We start from the raw sequence: 18876 nt of genomic DNA, 5'->3' as shown, positions 1-18876 counted from the left end.
TGGTACAGAGAAAGGAAGAAGATGAGCATAAGTGTAACAGCTTGGGATTCCGATCCGAAGACGGTATCGAGATGCGGTCGCGGGATAACTTGAAGTACTACCATTGTTGGCTTCTGGGTGATCGATGCTGGATGACTAGGCGTGTCGAACGCTCACCAAAGCGGCGAAGAGAGATAGAGCGAGGAAAGAAAATGTGAAAAGGCGAGGAAATATAACGCGGCAGTCAGGAGTGAAGACCACTACTGGGAGTCGGGACATTCGGAGCGAAATAGAGTAGCCGAGGATTCTACGGCAAGACGTTGGGGTGGTGAAAAGCGCGACGGTATCCGGGAGAGCCCGTCTCTGAGATAACTGGCAGCAGAGGCGCATCCGAAGCAGGTCGCTGGTCTAGTAAGGTAACTTCTAGTCAGATAACAGTAGCTTTATTGCTTCGAAAGCGCTTACGGAGGGAGGCTCAGTCGACGTCCCTGGCTTTCCCCTTCCCTCGTCCCTTTCCCTTTCCCTTACCCTTGGAGGTCGTGCTACCCCTGGGCCGAACATTGCGGACGCGACCTTGGGCTCCATGCGGAGCAGGAATAGGAGGCGGAAGAGTGATGCTGCTGCTACTCGGAAAGACGGAGGTGCTGGCATGATGGTGGAGGCCGCCCCGGGTGACAGGCACAGAGCTCGCCCGTGAACCAGCCCTGTCTGGAAGGCGCGAGATAGCACGTGAGCCCGAGGGGGATGGGGAGAGGCCTTCTGAGACAGCTGAACCGGGCGTGGCATAGCCAGATGGGCCTGCCGCTGGCAGGCGTCCGAGTCGTTCGCCACTGGCGGGGGCTTGTTCCTCGCCCTCATAGAATGAGGAGCTCATTATGCTAGTGCTGCCGCTTTCCTCCTCCGAATAGCTGTCGAATGTCCTCCTGAGGCCTAGTCCCGCAGGAAAGCGCAGGTTGAGCACAACGAGCTGACTCCCGAGCTTCTCGCATGCAGCCTCTGTCCATCCAACTTTTTTCTTGTGAGCGCGGCCGAGGTACGGTTTGAATGCCTCGATGAACAGAGTGTGATCCTTGAGGGGTGAGGTAGCCCCGGTGGATGAAGTCGGATGCTGTGGCTGTTCAGCCTCACCGGCGGCCGCGCCGCTCCCTGTCGGCTGGGTGTCGGACTCGTCATCCGACTCAAGCACGCGCCCGGGCCGAAACACATTTGGCCTTTTGGTCATCGTTTTCGCTGCGCCGACGGGTTCATCGACTTTGGGTGGAATGATGTCTGGCCAAAACCTCTTGATGTCGTCGCTGGCGTAGTGCATCTTGCATAGCTCTCCAAGGGTTTTCAGAAGTTTCGCCAGCGGATTGACGTTCTCGTTCGGTAAACCTTGCACAAACGGCCTACCTCCGCTGACTGCTTGAAACTTGTTGCTGAACATCCATTCGCTGCCCAGACCGGAAGGGTCTTTGATGACGGGTGCGTCGTACCAACGGTGGAATTGGAGTGTCAAGAGATCCTTCTGGTCTGTCAAAGAATGCGGGAGGTACTTGAGCGAACACCAGTTGAGGATGTGGAATATTGACTCCAGGTCATCCGACACTTCCCACAACTTGCTTGGGCAGCATTGCAGCACTGCTGACTTGAACTGCCACGTGCCCTGCGAACGGTGCGCATCAGTTACCCGAGGGAGAGAGAGGATGTTGGTCAAAAAACACTCACCGACGTTGGTCCTGGCTGGGTAGCGCGTTGATTTCCAGGAAGCAGCCGCTCTCTAGTTTTCGCCAAATCCCAATCGGCGAGAATGGCTGAAAACTTCGAAGAGTCTTCAGAGTCGTATATGAGGATGTTCCCGACGCTCAGGTCTCTGTGTAAAAGCCCGGCGATCTCCCAGGCATCTTTGTGCGCTGTATATAAATAGTGCATGAGTTTCTCTAATGCTGCAACATGTTTGTAAATGGAAGCGGAGTGATGGCATACCGTGGAGAGCAAAACCGACTACGTCAAGGAGTTCCCTGGCGTCCTCGAAATCTTCCAGCGACTTGCATACCTCTTTGAAGACCAGTCTGGTGTGTTGTCTGGGCAGCGGGAGGCCGGGTAATGTGGCGTTAAGTAGTCCTTGGGTGAACGTGCGTTGCGTCCGAGGTGTCCCGTTAACGTCATCGCCCGGAGCTCGCCACAAGACGTCGCCTCCTGCACGAAGGGTGAGAAAATTGTCCTGCAAGCCGTCGCGCCCCAGCTTCTCCAAGAGCCTCTGGTAGTTGTCGAATTCGCTCGGGATGTCCGCAGATACCGGACGCCAGCTGTCCTTGATATACAGCGCCTTCTGCTCTGTCTTGTCGTACGCAACGAAGCATCTCGTCCCTCTGCCCACCAAGGAAGCGGTCTGGTGGGCAGGTCTCCCCACAAGGCAGCGATGCGTGGTGAGCTGTGTTGTGGTCCTGCCGTCCAGGAAGGTATCCGGATCTGACCATGTCGAAAGGATGTCTAGCGCAACTATGGGCCAACCAGGCGTAGCGGCCCACTTGAGTCCACGGCCAACAGCAGATTCAGGATCGGCGTCGAGTGCGAGACCCCGAAAGAGCGCGACTTCGTCCGGAGATGCCGGCGAGGCTGTAGGGTCAAAGCCACGCTGTTCTCGGGTCATGTTGCTGTAGGCGTGAAGGAACATCCCGAGCTCGACTGGATTTTCCACGTAGTTGAACGGCTTCGACACAAGTACCGCCACTCTGTCCATGTAGAGAAGGCGTGCGGTGTGGCCAACGATACTTATCATGAAAATGTGCGTACGGTGCTGGTGGTTGTAGACTTCTATCGCGTAATGGATCAGTTGACCCCTGGCCTGCACACGCTCCGCGCCATGTGGCAGGTACGATTTGCTACTAGCGTGTCCAAAAGGTGCCCTGTTGTCGGCACGCTTGACCTCGATCACTACCTCCACCGCAGCCCAGGCCATGCGAGCTTTGTCTTCGGTAGAAAGATGAGTCGGCGCGGGATTCAATGACTCGGGAGCCTCGAGAGTGTCTGGAGCACCTGTGACGGCGCTCTGATCAGAGGAGACCTCGGGCGGGGGATCATCACTATAGGCCTCCTTTGCCCCAGAACGAAGGAAGTATAGGCCCATATCCGGCCGCACAGTCTTATGGCGCCCAGAGGGGAGACGGTCGGGTTTCTCGGCGTTGCAGTATACTACCAACTCGGTGTTTGGCAACAATCCGTTAAGGCCGTCGCGCTGTGGTATAGGGAGCATGAGTTCATATCTCAGAAAAGAGTGAGGAACTGACGTACGATGCCAGGATAGAGATCTTTCTCAAGTGGAGGTAGTTCTTCGTCCATGTGAATCTTGTTGTAACCGTCTGTGGGACATTGGGCCAGGATAGACGGCGGTATGCAGGCTTTGAACCAGTCATAGCACGGGAGCTCGTTCCACCACATTTCTGAGTTCAAATCCTCTCGATAGGGTTTCAAGTTACTTCTGGACAGTTCCACCTCGAATTGGCGTGTGCTCGAGGGCGTGTTCGAAAAAATAGTTCTATAATCGCGAGGACCGGTGCCCGCCGCAGTAGCAGCTACAGGAACGGTCGCCTCAGGAGGGTCGTCGTCGTGAGTGGGAGGCGGGTTGTGAGGGTTTGGGTTTGGGTCGGAGGACAGAGATGTGAAACGTTCAACAGCGGAGACGTTCCTGGAGGAAAGCTTGTGTTCAGAAGAGGTTTCCGCAAGGTCGTCGGCCTCTTGATCACTGCTGTCTCCAGCTTCGGAGTCGTCGGGAGCGGGCTGACCAGTTTCCTGGTCGCTGCTGTCTCCGGCTTCGGAGTCGTCGGGAGCACGGTAGTCGGTCTCCTGGTCACTGCTGTCTCCGGCTTCGGAGTCGTCGGGAGCGGGGTGGTCGGTTTCTTGATCGCTGCTATCACCAGTGTAGGATCTGGCGTCTAAAGACTCGAGTCCGTGTTGGTAAAGCTCTGTGTCTTGATCACTACTGTTCCCAGCGTCGGAGTCGTCTGTAGGAACGTAGAATGAGGGCGAAGCCTCGGAGTAATGCTGCATAATGTTATAGGATGAGAGGATGTTTTTAGTATCGAAGATGGGTTAGAGTGTGGGTCTGAGAGAACGTACCCCAAGAAACTAGCTCCTTTTATATGTTTGAGGGTAGTGAGGACTGCAGTGCCAGGTGGCGAGGGTGGCAACACGCCGCGAGCACTTCCAGGCTAGCTGAACGAGAAACGGAAGTCAGTGATTCAACGAGGAATGACGAGGCGCATCTTGAGTTACGTACTAGCGTTTCTCGAAAGGCCTGTAGCACGGATGAACTTAAGTTCTCAGCTGCAACGCCTCTGAGGAAGAGGGTGAGTTAGAATGAGTGGCCGTTTGTGGCCAGCGCTGATGACGAATTAGGCAGGTGTGTTCGTACGCCCCTAGCTGGCGCTAAGCGCTAAGCGCTAAGCCTCAGCCTGTCCTATCTGTCCGCATCTCCTGCTCTGCCGCGCCGTCCTATATTGCCACGCCGTCCAATATTGCCATGCCGTATCATAAATGTGAAGGGGGGCGTACCGTGGCTTCTACTATCACATCATCGATACTGTTCTGTGCTGCGGATCACGCACAACCCGTCCGGGGGCGTGGATACGGCCGCGCCCCCTCGCAGCCACATTTGCCAATTGCCAATCCCAAGCGCTTACCTAGAGGGCCACCGAGCTTCAGAGCTGTTGCGCCTCCACGTTTACGATGCCACTGAACTTTATTTGCAAGGGCGGGTGCTTTAGGTTGCGTGAGCGCGCTCACTGGCCATGTTGCCACAGGAGCGTAGAAAGTTCAAGGCAACTGCTACTCTGGTACTACTGAGTATAGTACCTCGACGTTGGAGTGCCCCACTCTGAGGTTCGCTTCTCCTGACACAGAGCCCTCCCAAGTTAACAACAAGACAAACACCCATTTCGTTCCGCACTGCGCACCGGAATTCAAATTTCCCTCCGGTACCATTGTGGTATAGGTCTCTAGGCCGGCGCGGGCCATTACAGGTTCACCACTACCATAGCAATGGTGTGGGACGCTAGAGGCGTACTGCTCAGAGATGTACGGCGATGTTATATGCGCAGAAGACAGGACTTACAAGGAGGAGGCGGAGGCGACGGCGGCGTACATGGTGGTACGCCGACTGGGGTCGATAGGAAGAGTGAAGCATGGACTCTCAGTGCGCTGCGTATGAAATAGTGAGCGTAGGTCAACGACAAAATGTGACTCGTTGCTATTTCAGCAGGAAGGAGAGCGCAGCCCGGCCCTGCGAGTGCACAGGCATCAGGTACTGCCGGAGAGAGTGAGCAACATGTTCGAGAGGTGGCGTCATACTACTGGGATGCAATCAACGGGATGGTCGTGTTAGAGTGTTTAGAGCACCATTAGACGCATCGGCGAGACTGTGGAAGATTGGGTTGGGGATGTAAAACGACCCGGGGACGAGGCCGTCGGGTGCGAGCTGGGTGGTGTCCTTGTCACCAACGAACGCGGAGAGTGGGGGCGTACAAGTACACTTCGACTCGACTCGACTCGACTCGACTCGCACACCGGGGAGATGAAAGCTGGCAGAGCGTCAGTAAAAGCGAGTTGAACAACGTAGTGCTCGACGTACAATTCAGCATGTGAGAGGTTGATGTGTGGCGCGCCTGCGGAAGCTTTTAGAGTGCGACGATGTTGTCGAGACCGACGTCTAGGTGCAAAGCGGATTTGATGTTGGGAACCATGGAGGTCAAGCTGTCTGCACATCCTCCACTGTCTCCTTAGCCGTGCAGTGTTCAGTAGTCGTACATGATGTTGCACGCCAAGTCTGGCAGGAGCTTCACCGTGCCCGTGAGGATCAATGCGAGCGCAAGTTGGCCCACCACCTTTTTGAAGTTCGGCAACACCACATCGTATCCGTTCTCCATTGGTATTCTTATTCTTGACTGTGGTACGGAAGACGGTGGCATTCAACGCCTTATGGCCAAAGCAGGGATGGCCTGGCGTCGCTCTTGGAGAGAGCCGGAGTCGTCTCCTCTGATCTGTCAAAAAGATCAAGGACTTGAAGTTATGAGCAAGTCTATATAGCAGGATAGGACATCGCAACAGGTTATAACAGAGACAAGCGAGAGGATGTGCGGCGTAGGCTTCAAACGGACGGCGGCCAGTGAGTGAGCGCTGAGGAGGCGGGGACAGGCGGGGACGCGAGCGTTAAGGACAGAAGCGCTCAATTTCAAGCCGAGTGCGATTCTCTCCAAAAGGCAAGTTCTGAATGGAATGCCTGCATACTCTTTGCATGCTATGATATTTGACGCCGACGCACTGAGGTGGAATCGACTAGCGATGTGTACCCGTTTGTTCGGTTAATACAGCAGTGGGAATCCAAGATATCTCAAGGGTACCCTGACAGCGAGCGACCCCGCCCGCGAGGTCCATAAACCGGAACACAAACGCGTTTCAAGCGCAGGTTTCTAGAGGTTCACCTTCGGCGGGGGGACACTGGGGGGGTGCATTTCAGTATTGCACCAGAATGTAATGTTAATGGGTGCAAATACTTACACGGGGGCGACAGCAGTGCGCGGTCCAGGGTCGATCGGGAGGGTGGGGAAGGGAGTCTCGGCGCACTGTGCCCGAGAATGAGTACAATTTGGTAGCGGATAATGTGGAATGAGGCCTTACTGCTTGCTCGATGTCGTTCATGGTCATGCCGGCGGGGAGATGAGTGCGGCCCTGCGGCGGCGCGGGGATCGGGACCTAGAAGCGCCAGTAGTTAGCGGTACATTCAATAGGCTATTGGAGGAGCGCGGCGGCGTACCACTTCAGTGCAGTCAACCAGGTCATCCTGGTTCTGGCCAAGGGTAGAGAGCACCTGGAAGACGAACTGGAACATCGCCTGGGCCTTCGGCTGGTTGTCGACGAACGACTGCCACTCGCACGCCGTGCGCGAGTCACGCGCGATCGTGTGGTCGCTCTGCAGGCGCATCTCTCCGGCGAGCGGGCTCTCGACCTCGCCCTGGTTGCCCCCCTTTCCGGGGAACAGCGTCCCGCGCAGCTGCGTCTCCACGAAGAACTGCGTGTCCCAGATCTCGGGGGTCGAGTCGAACGGCAGCCCGGACTTGGTCGGGTCGACGTCGTTGGCCGCCGCGACGGTGTGCGCGGTCAGGAGCCAGACGGTGAGGATGGGGTCGAACTCGCCCTCGGACGCGTCGGCGAGGCGGTCGAAGATCTGGTCGGGAGTGTGGAACGGCTCGGGGACGAGGCCGTCGGGTGCGGGCTGGGTGGCGTCCTTGCGGCCGACGAATGCGGAGAGCTGGGGCGCACCGGCGCAGTTGGACGCGGCGAGTGCACCAGCGAAGTGCAGGCTATGGACAGGTCAGTGTTTTCTCTTGAGCTCAGCAGCTGTGAGACTTACAAGTCGGCGTGTGTGAGGTTGTGGCGCGCTTGGATCGGCCGCTGGAGCGCGACGATCTCGTCGAGGCCGATGTTGGGGTGGAAGGCGGTCTCAATCTCGGGGAAGATAGAGATGGAGCCATCGGCACCGCCGCCGCCGAACTTGCCTTGCGCCTCCATGGCGGGCGAGATGGCAATACCATCGTGGAACGTCAGGCGGAGGGATTCGTGCGCCTCGGCAGTGCACAGGCCGCCGTGGAACAGGTTCTGCTGGAGGTCCTGTCGGACAGCGAACAGCTGGCAGCACGCCGCGTTCGTCGCGGTGTTAACGCCGTCGGGGCAGGTGACGCGGCGCGTCAGTGCGGCTGAGTTACAAAGCAACGTCAGCTACGACGGAATGAATGTATAGCGATCATGAGCTTCGTACCGTTGGTGCCCGCGAGGGTTGCGGCGAGAGAGACGATGGTCAGAAGGCTCTTGAAGGCCATTGTGATGCTTGAGGAGAGTAGTCGAAGGCTCTGAGGGAGGTCGCCGTCGTTATCCTCCCTTATATACGTTTCTTGCTGCGTCCATCGCGGGGCATTTTTCGATGCAAGAGCACGACTGCGTGAGGTGTGGGTCCCTGTCCCGCCGCGTCGGGATGCCAAGACGAAGGCCACAACTTAGAAGAGGCCAATCAGAGTGGATAGATTTTGCTCTTCTCATGCCACGAAGCAAATTTCCAGAACAGAGAAACCTTGAAGAGCTCTCCATGGCCGACGAATGTGTCTGTCCGACATCCCCGAGGTTACTTAGCCAGTGCCCCGGTTTCTCGAGGCTCTGTCGCTTGATGTCTATCGCACGGACCATCCTACCAAGTCAATAGGGTGGCAGCCGGGGTCAGTATACTGTCATTTCCGCGGACAGAACGACGATCATGCATCTCACCGTCTCCAGTGTATCATCTTTTCGCGTGAATGCATTCCAAATTTGATGATGAGCGTTGTCGGGTGAGACTTTTGTAGGTCTCACGAGAGGTCTATGGTCTCCTTGTAATCCGTGCGCTGCATTCGCTTCATTGAAAAGAAGGTTGGGTTGCTTCGAGAACACGGTGCCATGACTTTGTGTAGCGGCCTTGGTGGACATGCTTCGTCGAGACCTAGGATGGAGTGAGGCCAGTGATACGGCGTTGGTGTAGGGTCCCGACTCACTATAGATGCATCCGAAGGGAAAACAGTTTCGAAGGCTGTGTGCCGTTCGGTGGCATTATGCAGAGTGAAGACATTCAATGAGCTCTCACAGACGTCAAAACGTGGAGCCGGCGTTCAAGCGGCTGTGTATCTTTTTATTGAGTGTAAGGCCGGGATCTTTGGCAGTTTTCGCGCGCTATGCCGCTCCCGATGCTCCGCACGTCTTCATGGTCCCTGGCCATATCACACTAAGTTCATGTCGATTAGAGGTCGTGTGGACGAAGTCACAAGAAATTGCCACGTGCGCACCTGCGCGTACTTTTCCTGGCTACAGTATCAAGAGTGTCCAGAAACGGGTCTTCTTGTGTAGTTCAGAGCGAGAACGCTGTGAATCGGACAGAGGACGATGGCCTGCTTCATATACGTCACTCGTAGCAACTAGTTGCTGCCTTTTCGACGCTCTCTGCCCCTAGCGATACTCCAGTTTGCGTTCCAAAGTATAAAACGAGTGACATAGTTTCAGAAAACGCGTATAAAGGGGTGTTGTTGATAGTGGAGCGAGGACGGGCTGCTTGTTCACTCATGTCGTGGTTGGTGTCTCCGAGGATCGTAGCATCGCCAATCGAAGCGCCCGTCTTGCAATTCAAACCCTTTACAAGTAAAACACGAATGAAATTAGCCCCGGACAGCCTGGTTTGGCGGTACTCATTCAAGTAGCTCACTATTCGTCTAAGTTTGCTATGTCTTGATGTGGTTTGTGGGAAAGAGCGCGAGAATGAGTGGCAAGTCTTGCCGCCCTTGTGCCTGTGAACTTCCAGCCGCGGCGCCAGCGGAGTTTCAACCACTCTACCTCCATCGGGGCACGACACACTCGAGGACTTTGACTTCCTCACCGATGTACATCTGCTAAAATATCTTTTACTTCAATATTCTAAATCGCCATGCGATCTCACCAGATCCCTGTCGAGGAGTGGATGCGAGCGTTCATGCCCGGCGACGATGATGCGGTGGCATCTCGATGCTGGCATGCGCTTACACCTGATCTAACGATGTCGAAGGGAACGATGCGCAAAAACTTGGTGAGCTCATACTACATCTTATATGATGCAGCTTATCATAAATTTAATAGAGCAGTGCGTTCAATAAGATTTTCAAAACTTCTGGCTGTCGCAATATCGTGGCTTACCGCTACGGCACCCTCCCGAAACGCTATGAGCGGGCTTTCACGGGAACCAAGAGCACGATTTGGCCTGATGTTGCAGTCTACCCTCAGCCTGAGTTGATCGGGACCTCGGGAAGGGCAAAAGAAGGCTGCGAAACCCCACCGCGCGGCTCACCCACTTCAATTTCTACTCCCTGCCGGGCTCCTCCGACTGAGCTCGTCGTCGATGGTCTCTCCGGAGAGCCGCCGTCCAATCATCATACGGCGTGGTCATTGGCTGAAGCTTGCATCAGTGTCCATACCGCCCTTGTGCTGTCTTCGAAAGGAGGATCCACGCAGGTGCCTTCATGGGTTGCGGATTATGCGTCTCTCATCTTCAGCCACCAGCATCGCGTCTTCTTCTTTGTCGTCAGCATCTGTGGTAGCTCTGCACGTTTCTTCCGATTTGATAGGGCCGGGGCCATATCTTCGGAGCCATTCGACCTCTACAACGACCCGACCGCCATACTCGGGCGATTCGTCCATCGATTCAGCAAAATGTCGCGCGAGCAACGCGGACACGATCCCACCGCGTCACTCGCCTCTTCCTCTGAGGCTGCACTCTTCCGTCAGCTCCACACCCACTTTTCTGAAGACTCTGCTATCAACCCGACAGTTCTGCGCGGCCTGAAGACGGCTGCTACTCCAGGGTGGCTCATCTACGCGCTAGATGTCTACGCTCCGTGGTCGCCGAAACACACCTTCCTGGACGCGGGAACTACGGCGGCGTGCACAAGTCACCGTTGCCTCGTCGGGAGACCAAGCTACATCAGTGATCGGTTGTACGAGAGCGGAACGCGAGGGTTCGTGGCGTACGATCTTACGGAGGGCACGGTAGTATGGATCAAGGACAGCTGGCGACCGCTATCTGCGGATGTCCCGAGCGAGTTTGACAACTATCAGACGCTGCTCCGGAAGATGACACCTGACGTCTTGGATGAGGGGTTATTGACGCTCCGCGCTGGAGGTGACGTCCTATGGCCCCCGTCGTCTTGCTTTCCAGACCATGCTGCTCATTCGGAGGCCGGTGCCCGTTCGGAGTCTTGGTTCGGGAGCCAAACACCCCAAACGCAAACTACCCTCACACACGATTATGCACCAGGCGCGGAAGATTCAACCCCCCACTTCCCTAGAAGACATGCCAGACTCGTTTTTGAAGAGGTTTGCCGAACCCTGGAGGAGTTTGACGATGCTAGAGAGCTCATGCTTGCGGTGTCCATTGCTATAATGGGTATGCGTTCGTCTGGTCTCACAATACTCGACGCATTGATACTGATCATATGCGCAACAAGTCCATAGGGACGCTTGGGAGAATGCGGAGCTTCTCCATCGCAACATCAGCGTCGGGAATATTCTCATCTACGAGGATCCCACCGACCCAATGGGGCGAAAATTCATCCTTGCTGATTGGAGACTTGCTACGGCGAAGGATAAACTCGCTCCTACCGTTGACATAGTGCGTCTCTCATCGTTGGTTGGGCTGTTGGGTTGAAGACGTGGAATATGACGCATATTCTTGAAAGGGCACCTGGGACTTCCAGTCAGCGTTGGTGCAATTATGCCCAGACAAGCCGTATGAGCTGTCGGACGACCTAGAGTCGTTTTTGCACGTCCTCAATTGGTGCACACTGAGGTTTCTGAAGCATGCCCTTACTAATTGCCCGGATGAATCAATACTTGCGAGCAATTTCACCGGCGCCTACGAACGTCGATATGCTGACCAAGTGTTGGCCCGATGGGATGGATCCGGCAAGTTTACACTCATCTCTCAAGGCTTAGCGTTCGTCTACAGGCCCTTGGGCGGGAGTGATAACCCACTCGCTCGTCTGTTGACGAAACTAGGAAAGCTCTGCGAGCGGCACTATTCCAGCGACAGGATCAAGGCATACTGGGACCCAATCGGACGTAGTAACGACACAGGGCCCATGTGTAGCTATTCAAATGTCAAAGCCCGAGCCAGGAGACAGGCACTCATGCGCAGGCTGGGGGCCGCCCGGGGTGGCGTAGACGGCGAGCAGTGCTCTGGAGAGACAGCGAGTATGCCGAGCCCCAGCGCATACAAGCCAACTGCGCCGCCGCGCCCACCCAGTCCGAAACTATCGCCCCTCGAAACCCATGACGAGATGGAATACGCCATCGACACCATTCTTTTGCCTGCAAGTGGCGAGGCGGTAAAGTGGCCGAGATCGGCGTACGAGAAACTACCGGATCAAATCAGGCGCACACTGCAAGCTGGCTTTCCGGTATCATGCGAAGCGGGTCCGCACTCTGCGAAGAGCGGCAGTGTAGATTCTGTCTCTCGCAATGACGAGGAACAACCTGCCGCGGTCGGTCGCCATTCGTCAGCCCTCGGGGCACGCGGTCCTGCCGAGCCGCCGCTTTGGCTTCCCGCTCACCTTCGTCCTCGCCACAACCTACCTTGCCCTTGTAGGATGGGGCTGGCCCGGCCGTCGTGCCGGCACCTCCCAGCTCAGACCGTTGCCCTGCGCGGCGATGTCGCCAGCTCCGACGACTCGCCGCATCTGTGCTTGCTTTCTCCTTCGCCAGAAGCTGCCTGCAGTGGCGGCCTTCAGGGAACGGCAAGCGAGAAGGGTAAAGCCAGGGATGTCGCCTGACACTCGGTAAGTCACCTTTCTGTGCATGAGATGTGCTGGTTGAACGCCGATTCGACTCACTGCCAGTACTTCACTTCAGACGCCGCATCGCCATCGACCATAAGATCGGTTGGAAGCTAAACTCCATCGCCCACTACACCACTTTCGCTCATCCAGAACAGCTTTGCCGTATATATCCGCGCTCGTCTCTATCCACTCTCGTCTTCCATCCCCGCTTTCATCTCTGATCCCTATGCAACCCCTTTCATGCCTCTCTTGCTCGTGCTTGACGTGCACCGCACATTCGAAGGTTCCTCCGGCTCGCGATCCAATAGTTATCATGCCCTTGAAGCACGAAGCATCTTCATTCTCGCTTGCACATTTCTGTTTCTACCTCATTTCTCATGTAACCATCTGTACCCGTAGCCCAGCGCACGACGCGCGAAACGCGTAGCTGCATCACACTTCAACGTTCATCCTAGGTACAAAAGCCTGTGCCGCGAGTAGCAATATGACGAGCGCATGATCGTACCTCTCTATCACATCCGCCTCAGCAACCATTGAAGACCCTTCCTCGTATCATCCCAGACCTTCGTCGCCATAGATATAGTCGGGAATTGGTTATGGAAGCCGTGCGTCACCCCAGGATATCTGTCCGTACCAACGAAGATCAGAGTTGAACGGAGTAGAGCGAGCCAAGGGCGGACATACAATTCGAGCTTCGTCTCGACGCCCGCCTCTTGCAGTGCTTTCTGGTATACAAACGCGTCGTCGCGCACGGTGTCGAGCCCCATCGCCTGTATATATGCCCGTGGGAGCCCCTCATGGGAGGGGTAGAGGAGCGGGGAGAAACGCGGGTCCGACGGAGGTGCCTGGTAAAGCGCTACAGGCCGAGAACCATCAGCGGGGGATGCCACGAGATGCGACAATCGATGCTGAAGGCCCTACCCATCAAGCCGTTGAGTTCTTCGGCAGTAACGCCGTGCGGGAGGTACTTCAAATTATCCACGTTGGAGCGCAAGTCTGCCTTGTACCTGTAGACGGTGCATGAGCATACAGTACGCCCGCATCACACAGAAGGCTGAATAATAGATACTTCTCGGGGTACGCCTCCGGGTGTACGACAAATGGTTCTCGAAGGAACTGTCCAGTGAGCTGCCTACCGTCGAAGACGGGGTCGCCGCGTATTTCGTGGGTGAGCACAGCACAAAGGTTTGCTCCCGCGGAGTCGCCCAATAGCAAGAATCCCTTGGACAGATCTGCCTTAAGGAGTTGCGCGTTCTCGGCCGTCTATGATCGGAGCGGGATAAGAAAGTGCATGGTAGTAGTAGGACATTGCAGCATGAAACGTACCCATCTCAGAGCCGCGAGGCAGTCGTTTCCTGAAGTCGGAAACGGGTACTCTGGAGCCAGACTTTGGAAGTTGAGCTCTTGAGCGGCGAGGTATAGGCGGTATGAGGGTGCGTACCGATAGTTGACGTTTACAACAGATATCTGCAGATCTACACAGATTCGACGAAGATAGTAGTCCTCCATGCTGATATCATTAGACACCCATGCTATGGCGAGTATAGTCAGAACCTGAATCCTGGTAAACATTGCATGAAGGGACCTACAACCGCCATGTATATTGAAGAGCAGCGGGAATATCATATTCTCATCCTCGTTTACTGGAACAGTGCATCTGACTGTGACTTTGCCGTCTTCTACGGGTACGACCCTGTCTTGGACGGCGTACGTGGAGGCTGTTTGTGGAACGGTGAGTTGCGTAAGCATCTCAGAAAAGAACGCAGAAGACATACCGGGGGGAAGAAGCGTCTTCGTCCAAGCTACGAACTGTGCAGTGAACAATTTGTCCATCTGGTCCCTTGCTTCCGCAATTGATGCGGGTTTCTTTGCAGAGCGCGCGGGAAACGCGGCCATTGCGGCCGCAAGTTCGGGGTCCATAGTCTGGCAGGGGGAGGGACGGAGGGCGGTCGGTAGGCTCCTCTCCGCGGCATCTGATTGAGTATTTATTACGTTCGCCTTCTTGGCCTGATATCATGCCGCCACAGCGTCTTTGGTATCATTCCAGATATCGTAGCACAGATACCTGTGGCGGAGGGCTATCAGCAAACGCGCTCCCTCGTGTCAAGATGGCGCTTACCGGGTTCTCGCCAGCGACTTCTGTCGCATGGGAGGAGCGCTACGCTCGTAGCACTCCCGCTTATGGCAGCGCATGAAGTGGGTATATGAGGGTAATGACGTTTAAGACGTGTAATGGACGACGAAGGACGTCATGCCCTTGACGCACGCCGCATATTCGCGCTGGCGAGACACGTCTTCGGAAGTGTAAGAACCACCTCGAGGGCAGCACGGCACAGATTATCTTCAGCGGTAAACCGTTGCATTAACAGGGGAGTGACAGGAGCAGCATTTCATGCAAGGCTCCCGAGCAAAATATCCTCGGTGCAGGGAAGTCGTACAGAGCCGCGACTTCAAGGCAGCGACGCCCATAGAGCGGTGTTACTCACTACTAAGGCTTATCCACTGTGAGCATTAGAGACGACGCTCAGATGCTTCTTACTCACTTACTTATGAGATACGGTGTGTATATGATGCCATCGACTCTGTTGCAAGATTGAGGAGGAAACCGAGCAACTTCGAAGGATTGTCGGAGGAGCCTGAGGATTGTCGCAAAACGGGCGCTTCCGGATATCCACTCCGGCAAGTTCCGAGACATCGCTCCTTCGGGAATGGGCCAAGTCCGAATTTTCGTCGCTCTCTCTCTTTCACGCCACCCGCCATGGAGCCGCTTACACGCGCGGAAAAGCTGAAGGTTTTGGCCTCTATGGGAATAGAGCTTCCCCAGGACACTAAACTCCTCGAGGAGGTTCTCGACAAACGGCTGCGCAATGCGCTTGACGCTGCTCAGGAAAAAGAGCACACTCAAAGACCGGTTTCCAGACCTGTCGAAGCTACTGGACCTTCCTGCGTGGCCCCGTGTAAATGCGGGAGACATCCACAGCACCGCTCGTCCCCTTCTCGACGCCGTGAAGAGAGGCAATATGCACGAAGCGCTGCAGAACATGCAGGCCGCGTCCTTGGGGGTGTCCGCCGCGCCCGAGCTCTTTGCCGACCCGTTCATAGACTTACGCCAGACGCATATGAGTCTCGCGAACATCTTGGACAAAGGCTTCATGTGGTGTACTATACAGGACCCGGATCGCGAAACCTCGGCCATCAATCTCCGGGTAAGTGCCCGCTTTATCGACTTGAGCATGCCTACTCATCGCGGAATGTGTAGTTCCTAAAGGTCTACAAACTCGACGATAAAACACCGGCGATGGTTCTCCTCTACCGTTCGCTCACGCGTGAAAACGCTATGGATGGCATCCGCTGGTGTCAAGATCAGATCGCCAACAACCCGAAGAACATGCGCGGCGTCAGCATGAACATCAGCGCGACCGCGCTCGAGCAGAAACTCCTCCTCAAGCTGCTCGAGATGAACAGGAAGATCCTCCCCCCCGATTTCCAGCCCCAAAGACGACGCTACGAGGAGCAGTACCGCGCCTCCGTACTTCTCCCCATCGGTCCTCTCGGATTTGAGGCGATCAGCAAACTCACCCATGACACTGGATGCGAGGTCTGTGGCAAAAGCGGCACATCCCGATGCAGTCAATGCCAGTCTGCAACGTACTGCTCCCCAGGTAAGCCCTCTTGTAATGGATAAAGCCATATGCTAGAGTGAGAAACGCATTAATCATAGGGAACCCCCCTGCGGAGTCCTGCGCATATTCTCAACACCAGCATATGGCTCGTCCCGATGCTGTGCATTGTCGTTTTTCCGTGATCGCTTACGATTAGTTGTTCCTCAGCATGTCAGAAGATTGACTGGCCACACCACAAACCGACCTGCCGCTCGCTCAAAGGCGGCCGCTGGTCCACCGTCACCTTCCGCCCCACCATGCCCGGGATGGAGAACATGTACTCCGCGAACATCAACCGCTACACGTCCACAACGCGCATCAGGGACATCCCCACGATGGGCCCCGGCGATCCGTCCGTCCCGCACCCAGACGTGCACGGACACCGGCCGTTCCTCATCAAGCTCCAGCTCGGGCACAACAACATGGCCGTGTACGACCGGCAACGCTCGTTCAGCCAGGTGTACATCGTGCGCCAGGACGATCCCGCGGTGTTCGCGGACCTCGCGGCGGAGATGGCGGGCCCGCGCGGCGGGTTTGGGGGCTTGAAAATGTACCGGTGGGCAAAGCGGACGGGCGATTGGGAGCTGAGCATATGCGTGGACCGGCGGCCGGAGACGGACATTAGGTGGTAGATCCTTGGGCTGTGAGGATCGGCTAGAATCCACGAAGAGCGGCCGCTGGGTCTTGTCACGAGCGATGGCGAGGAACAGCCTGCTGTGGTCTGTCTCCATCGGGCCGTCTCGAACCACCTGTTTAGTTTCCCACTAACCTCGAACTTAGTCGAAACCTGTCTCGCCTAGGTGGATAGGGCGATCCACACGGAGGCCGCTCCTGAACGCGTTGGTATATTTCACTCTGAGGGATTTCATAGCGGAGAAAACATTATACGGCAAGCCAGCATAGGGCTTGAAGCTTTGAAGACGTGCCATGGGTGGAGGAGGTCCGAGGAGGAGGCAAATTGGGCGCTTCCTGCCACTTTCCCCCTCTGCCGGCAAGTTCCGAGAGATCGCCTGTTTTGGAAATACCCCTGGGCTTCAAGTTCGCGCAAAAATGGATTCCGCAACTTGTCTTCTCTCCTCGACGCCACACGCCATGGAGCCACTCACGCGCACAGAGAAACTGACGGTGTTGGCCTCGATGGGAATAGAGCTTCCAGAGGACACCAAACTCGTCGATGCGGTTCTCGAAAAGCGTCTGGTCAACGCACTCGACGCCGCTCAGGGGAAGGACAGGTGTCCCGACCCGTCAAAACTCCGAGAGCTTCCCATGTGGCCGCTCGTCAAGACCGGAGAAATCAACAGCAGCGCCCGGCTCCTGCTCGACGCCGTGAAGAGAGGCAATATGCACGAAGCACGGCAGAACAGCCAGGCCGCACTCCTGGGGTTGTCCGCCTCACCTGAGCTCTTCACGGATCCATTCATGGACCTGCGCCAAACGCATATGAGCTTAGCGAATGGTCTGGACAACGGCTTTATGTGGTGCACGATACAGGACCCAGATCGTGAAAAGTCGGCCATAAACATCCGGGTAGGTCACATTTACATCTCGCCGCAAACTCGCGTATACATGCTCACCGCGATGCGTGCAGTTTCTGAAGGTCCACGAGATAGACACAAAAACACCCGCGATGGTGCTCCTCTACCACTCGGTCACGCGCACGAACGCGATGGACGGCGCCCGCTGGTGCCAGTACCAGGTTGCCAACGACCCGAAGACCCTGCGCGGCATCGGCATTAACATCAGCGCGACCGCGCTCGAGCAGAAGCTCCTCCTGAAGCTGCTCGAAATGAACACGAAACTCCTTCCGCCGGACTTCCGGCCGGAGAAACGGCGTTTTGAGGACAACTACCGCGCCTCCGTCCTGCTCCCCATCGGGCCCCTGGACTTCGAGGCTAGAGGACATCCTCGCGGGCATGCAGGTCGGCAGCCCGTCCACCCCACACGCGAACGTCCACGCGGACAAGCCGTTCCTCGTCAAGCTCCAGGTCGGGCTCGCGGGCCCTGGGCGCGACAACATTGTGGTGTACGACCGCCTGCGCTCGTTTAGCCAGGTGTACGTCTCGCGCAGGGACGACCCGGCGACGTTCGCGGACCTGGTGGCGGAGATGGCGGGCCCGAGGGGCGGGTATGGGGGCGTGAAGATGTATCGGTGGGCGAAGCGGACGGGGGACTGGGAGCTGAGTATATGCGTGGATAGGAAACCGGAGACGGACATCAAGTGGTAGCTAGATCCCTGGCCTTGTAGGTATAAATGTCAGAAGCCGGATGTAATTGTAGTGTAATCATTGAGCGGGTACGAGGATGACAGCGAAAGCATGCTCGCCTCGTGCGGGGCCGAATGAGCCTCCGGTTGACGACTCCGGCTGACGATGTCTATGCGGTGTCTGTACACCCTTTGATTTCCGGATTCTATCAGTACGTACTACTACGTGCACAACGGCGTCGGCCAGACGGGAAGTTCCAAGATACTGATCCCGGACCCACGAGAAGGGAGGGACTATATGATACACAAAGGGACATTATACGTGAAGCAGGCACGGCCGGGGAAGGGAGAAATGACGTGGTTGATGGTTGGTTTCGTGCAACGGATTACGAGAAGGGATGGGGGATGGGTGCGTGCGAACGCATGCAGTATGTACAGAGCAAGTGAAGGGTCATTATAATATGCGACGATGCGAAGGACGAGTGTGCGAAAGCAGTTATGGGGAGAAAGCAGACAATGAGTGCGTGTGGAAGAATATGCGCGGGATGAATGATTGATGGTGGTGGCCGATGCAGGAAAATGCGACAATACCGTGGATATAATATTAGGGAGTACTCGTGAGGAGGCATGAAGAAATGCAGGGAGATGAAGCACAGTGATGAAGATGAAGCGGACC

The 18876-nt window shown here is 56.1% G+C and overlaps 7 protein-coding genes across 7 annotated transcripts; 3 read left to right on the top strand and 4 right to left on the bottom strand.

Annotated features, from left to right (window-relative positions):
• Window positions 1-454: 454 nt before the first annotated feature.
• TRAVEDRAFT_52326 (uncharacterized protein) lies at window positions 455-4008 on the bottom strand (the record flags this gene model as incomplete). Its single annotated transcript, XM_008045254.1, has 4 exons — window positions 455-1624; window positions 1687-1871; window positions 1945-3196; window positions 3253-4008. The coding sequence occupies 4 exons, from the start codon at window positions 4006-4008 to the stop codon at window positions 455-457; spliced, it is 3363 nt and encodes a 1120-aa protein (XP_008043445.1).
• A 711-nt stretch (window positions 4009-4719) lies between these two features.
• Window positions 4720-5170, bottom strand: TRAVEDRAFT_60751 (uncharacterized protein). Its single transcript, XM_008045433.1, has 2 exons — window positions 5072-5170; window positions 4720-5011 (listed from the first exon to the last, which is right to left on the bottom strand). Exons 1-2 carry the CDS (start codon window positions 5101-5103, stop codon window positions 4786-4788), a joined length of 258 nt encoding a protein of 85 aa, XP_008043624.1. The 5' UTR covers window positions 5104-5170; the 3' UTR covers window positions 4720-4785.
• Window positions 5171-6509: 1339 nt separating this feature from the next.
• LiP3 (prepropeptide lignin peroxidase) lies at window positions 6510-7832 on the bottom strand (the record flags this gene model as incomplete). The annotated part of the gene is made up of 5 exons (XM_008045432.1): window positions 6510-6578; window positions 6634-6708; window positions 6770-7316; window positions 7367-7709; window positions 7772-7832. The coding sequence occupies 5 exons, from the start codon at window positions 7830-7832 to the stop codon at window positions 6510-6512; spliced, it is 1095 nt and encodes a 364-aa protein (XP_008043623.1).
• Window positions 7833-9562: 1730 nt separating this feature from the next.
• TRAVEDRAFT_23623 (uncharacterized protein) lies at window positions 9563-11310 on the top strand (the record flags this gene model as incomplete). Its single annotated transcript, XM_008045121.1, has 4 exons — window positions 9563-9592; window positions 9643-10945; window positions 11007-11170; window positions 11209-11310. The coding sequence occupies 4 exons, from the start codon at window positions 9563-9565 to the stop codon at window positions 11308-11310; spliced, it is 1599 nt and encodes a 532-aa protein (XP_008043312.1).
• A 1537-nt stretch (window positions 11311-12847) lies between these two features.
• On the bottom strand, window positions 12848-14255 carry TRAVEDRAFT_39960 (uncharacterized protein; the record flags this gene model as incomplete). The annotated part of the gene is made up of 7 exons (XM_008045222.1): window positions 12848-12959; window positions 13020-13191; window positions 13382-13598; window positions 13662-13722; window positions 13777-13867; window positions 13925-14053; window positions 14111-14255. 7 exons carry the CDS (start codon window positions 14253-14255, stop codon window positions 12848-12850), a joined length of 927 nt encoding a protein of 308 aa, XP_008043413.1.
• An 838-nt stretch (window positions 14256-15093) lies between these two features.
• TRAVEDRAFT_133378 (uncharacterized protein) lies at window positions 15094-16629 on the top strand (the record flags this gene model as incomplete). The annotated part of the gene is given in 4 exon segments (XM_008045431.1): window positions 15094-15246; window positions 15266-15541; window positions 15595-15997; window positions 16166-16629. The coding sequence occupies 4 exon segments, from the start codon at window positions 15094-15096 to the stop codon at window positions 16627-16629; spliced, it is 1296 nt and encodes a 431-aa protein (XP_008043622.1).
• Window positions 16630-17089: 460 nt separating this feature from the next.
• TRAVEDRAFT_52321 (uncharacterized protein) lies at window positions 17090-18222 on the top strand (the record flags this gene model as incomplete). The annotated part of the gene is made up of 3 exons (XM_008045253.1): window positions 17090-17524; window positions 17586-17855; window positions 17917-18222. The coding sequence occupies 3 exons, from the start codon at window positions 17090-17092 to the stop codon at window positions 18220-18222; spliced, it is 1011 nt and encodes a 336-aa protein (XP_008043444.1).
• Between the last annotated feature and the right edge of the window lie 654 nt (window positions 18223-18876).

Source organism: Trametes versicolor, assembly GCF_000271585.1.
Source record: "Trametes versicolor FP-101664 SS1 unplaced genomic scaffold TRAVEscaffold_12, whole genome shotgun sequence".
Classification (NCBI taxonomy): Eukaryota; Fungi; Basidiomycota; class Agaricomycetes; order Polyporales; family Polyporaceae; genus Trametes; species Trametes versicolor.
The sequence above is the reverse complement of the archived record's forward strand: the minus strand, read 5'-3'. Positions and strand labels throughout refer to the sequence as shown.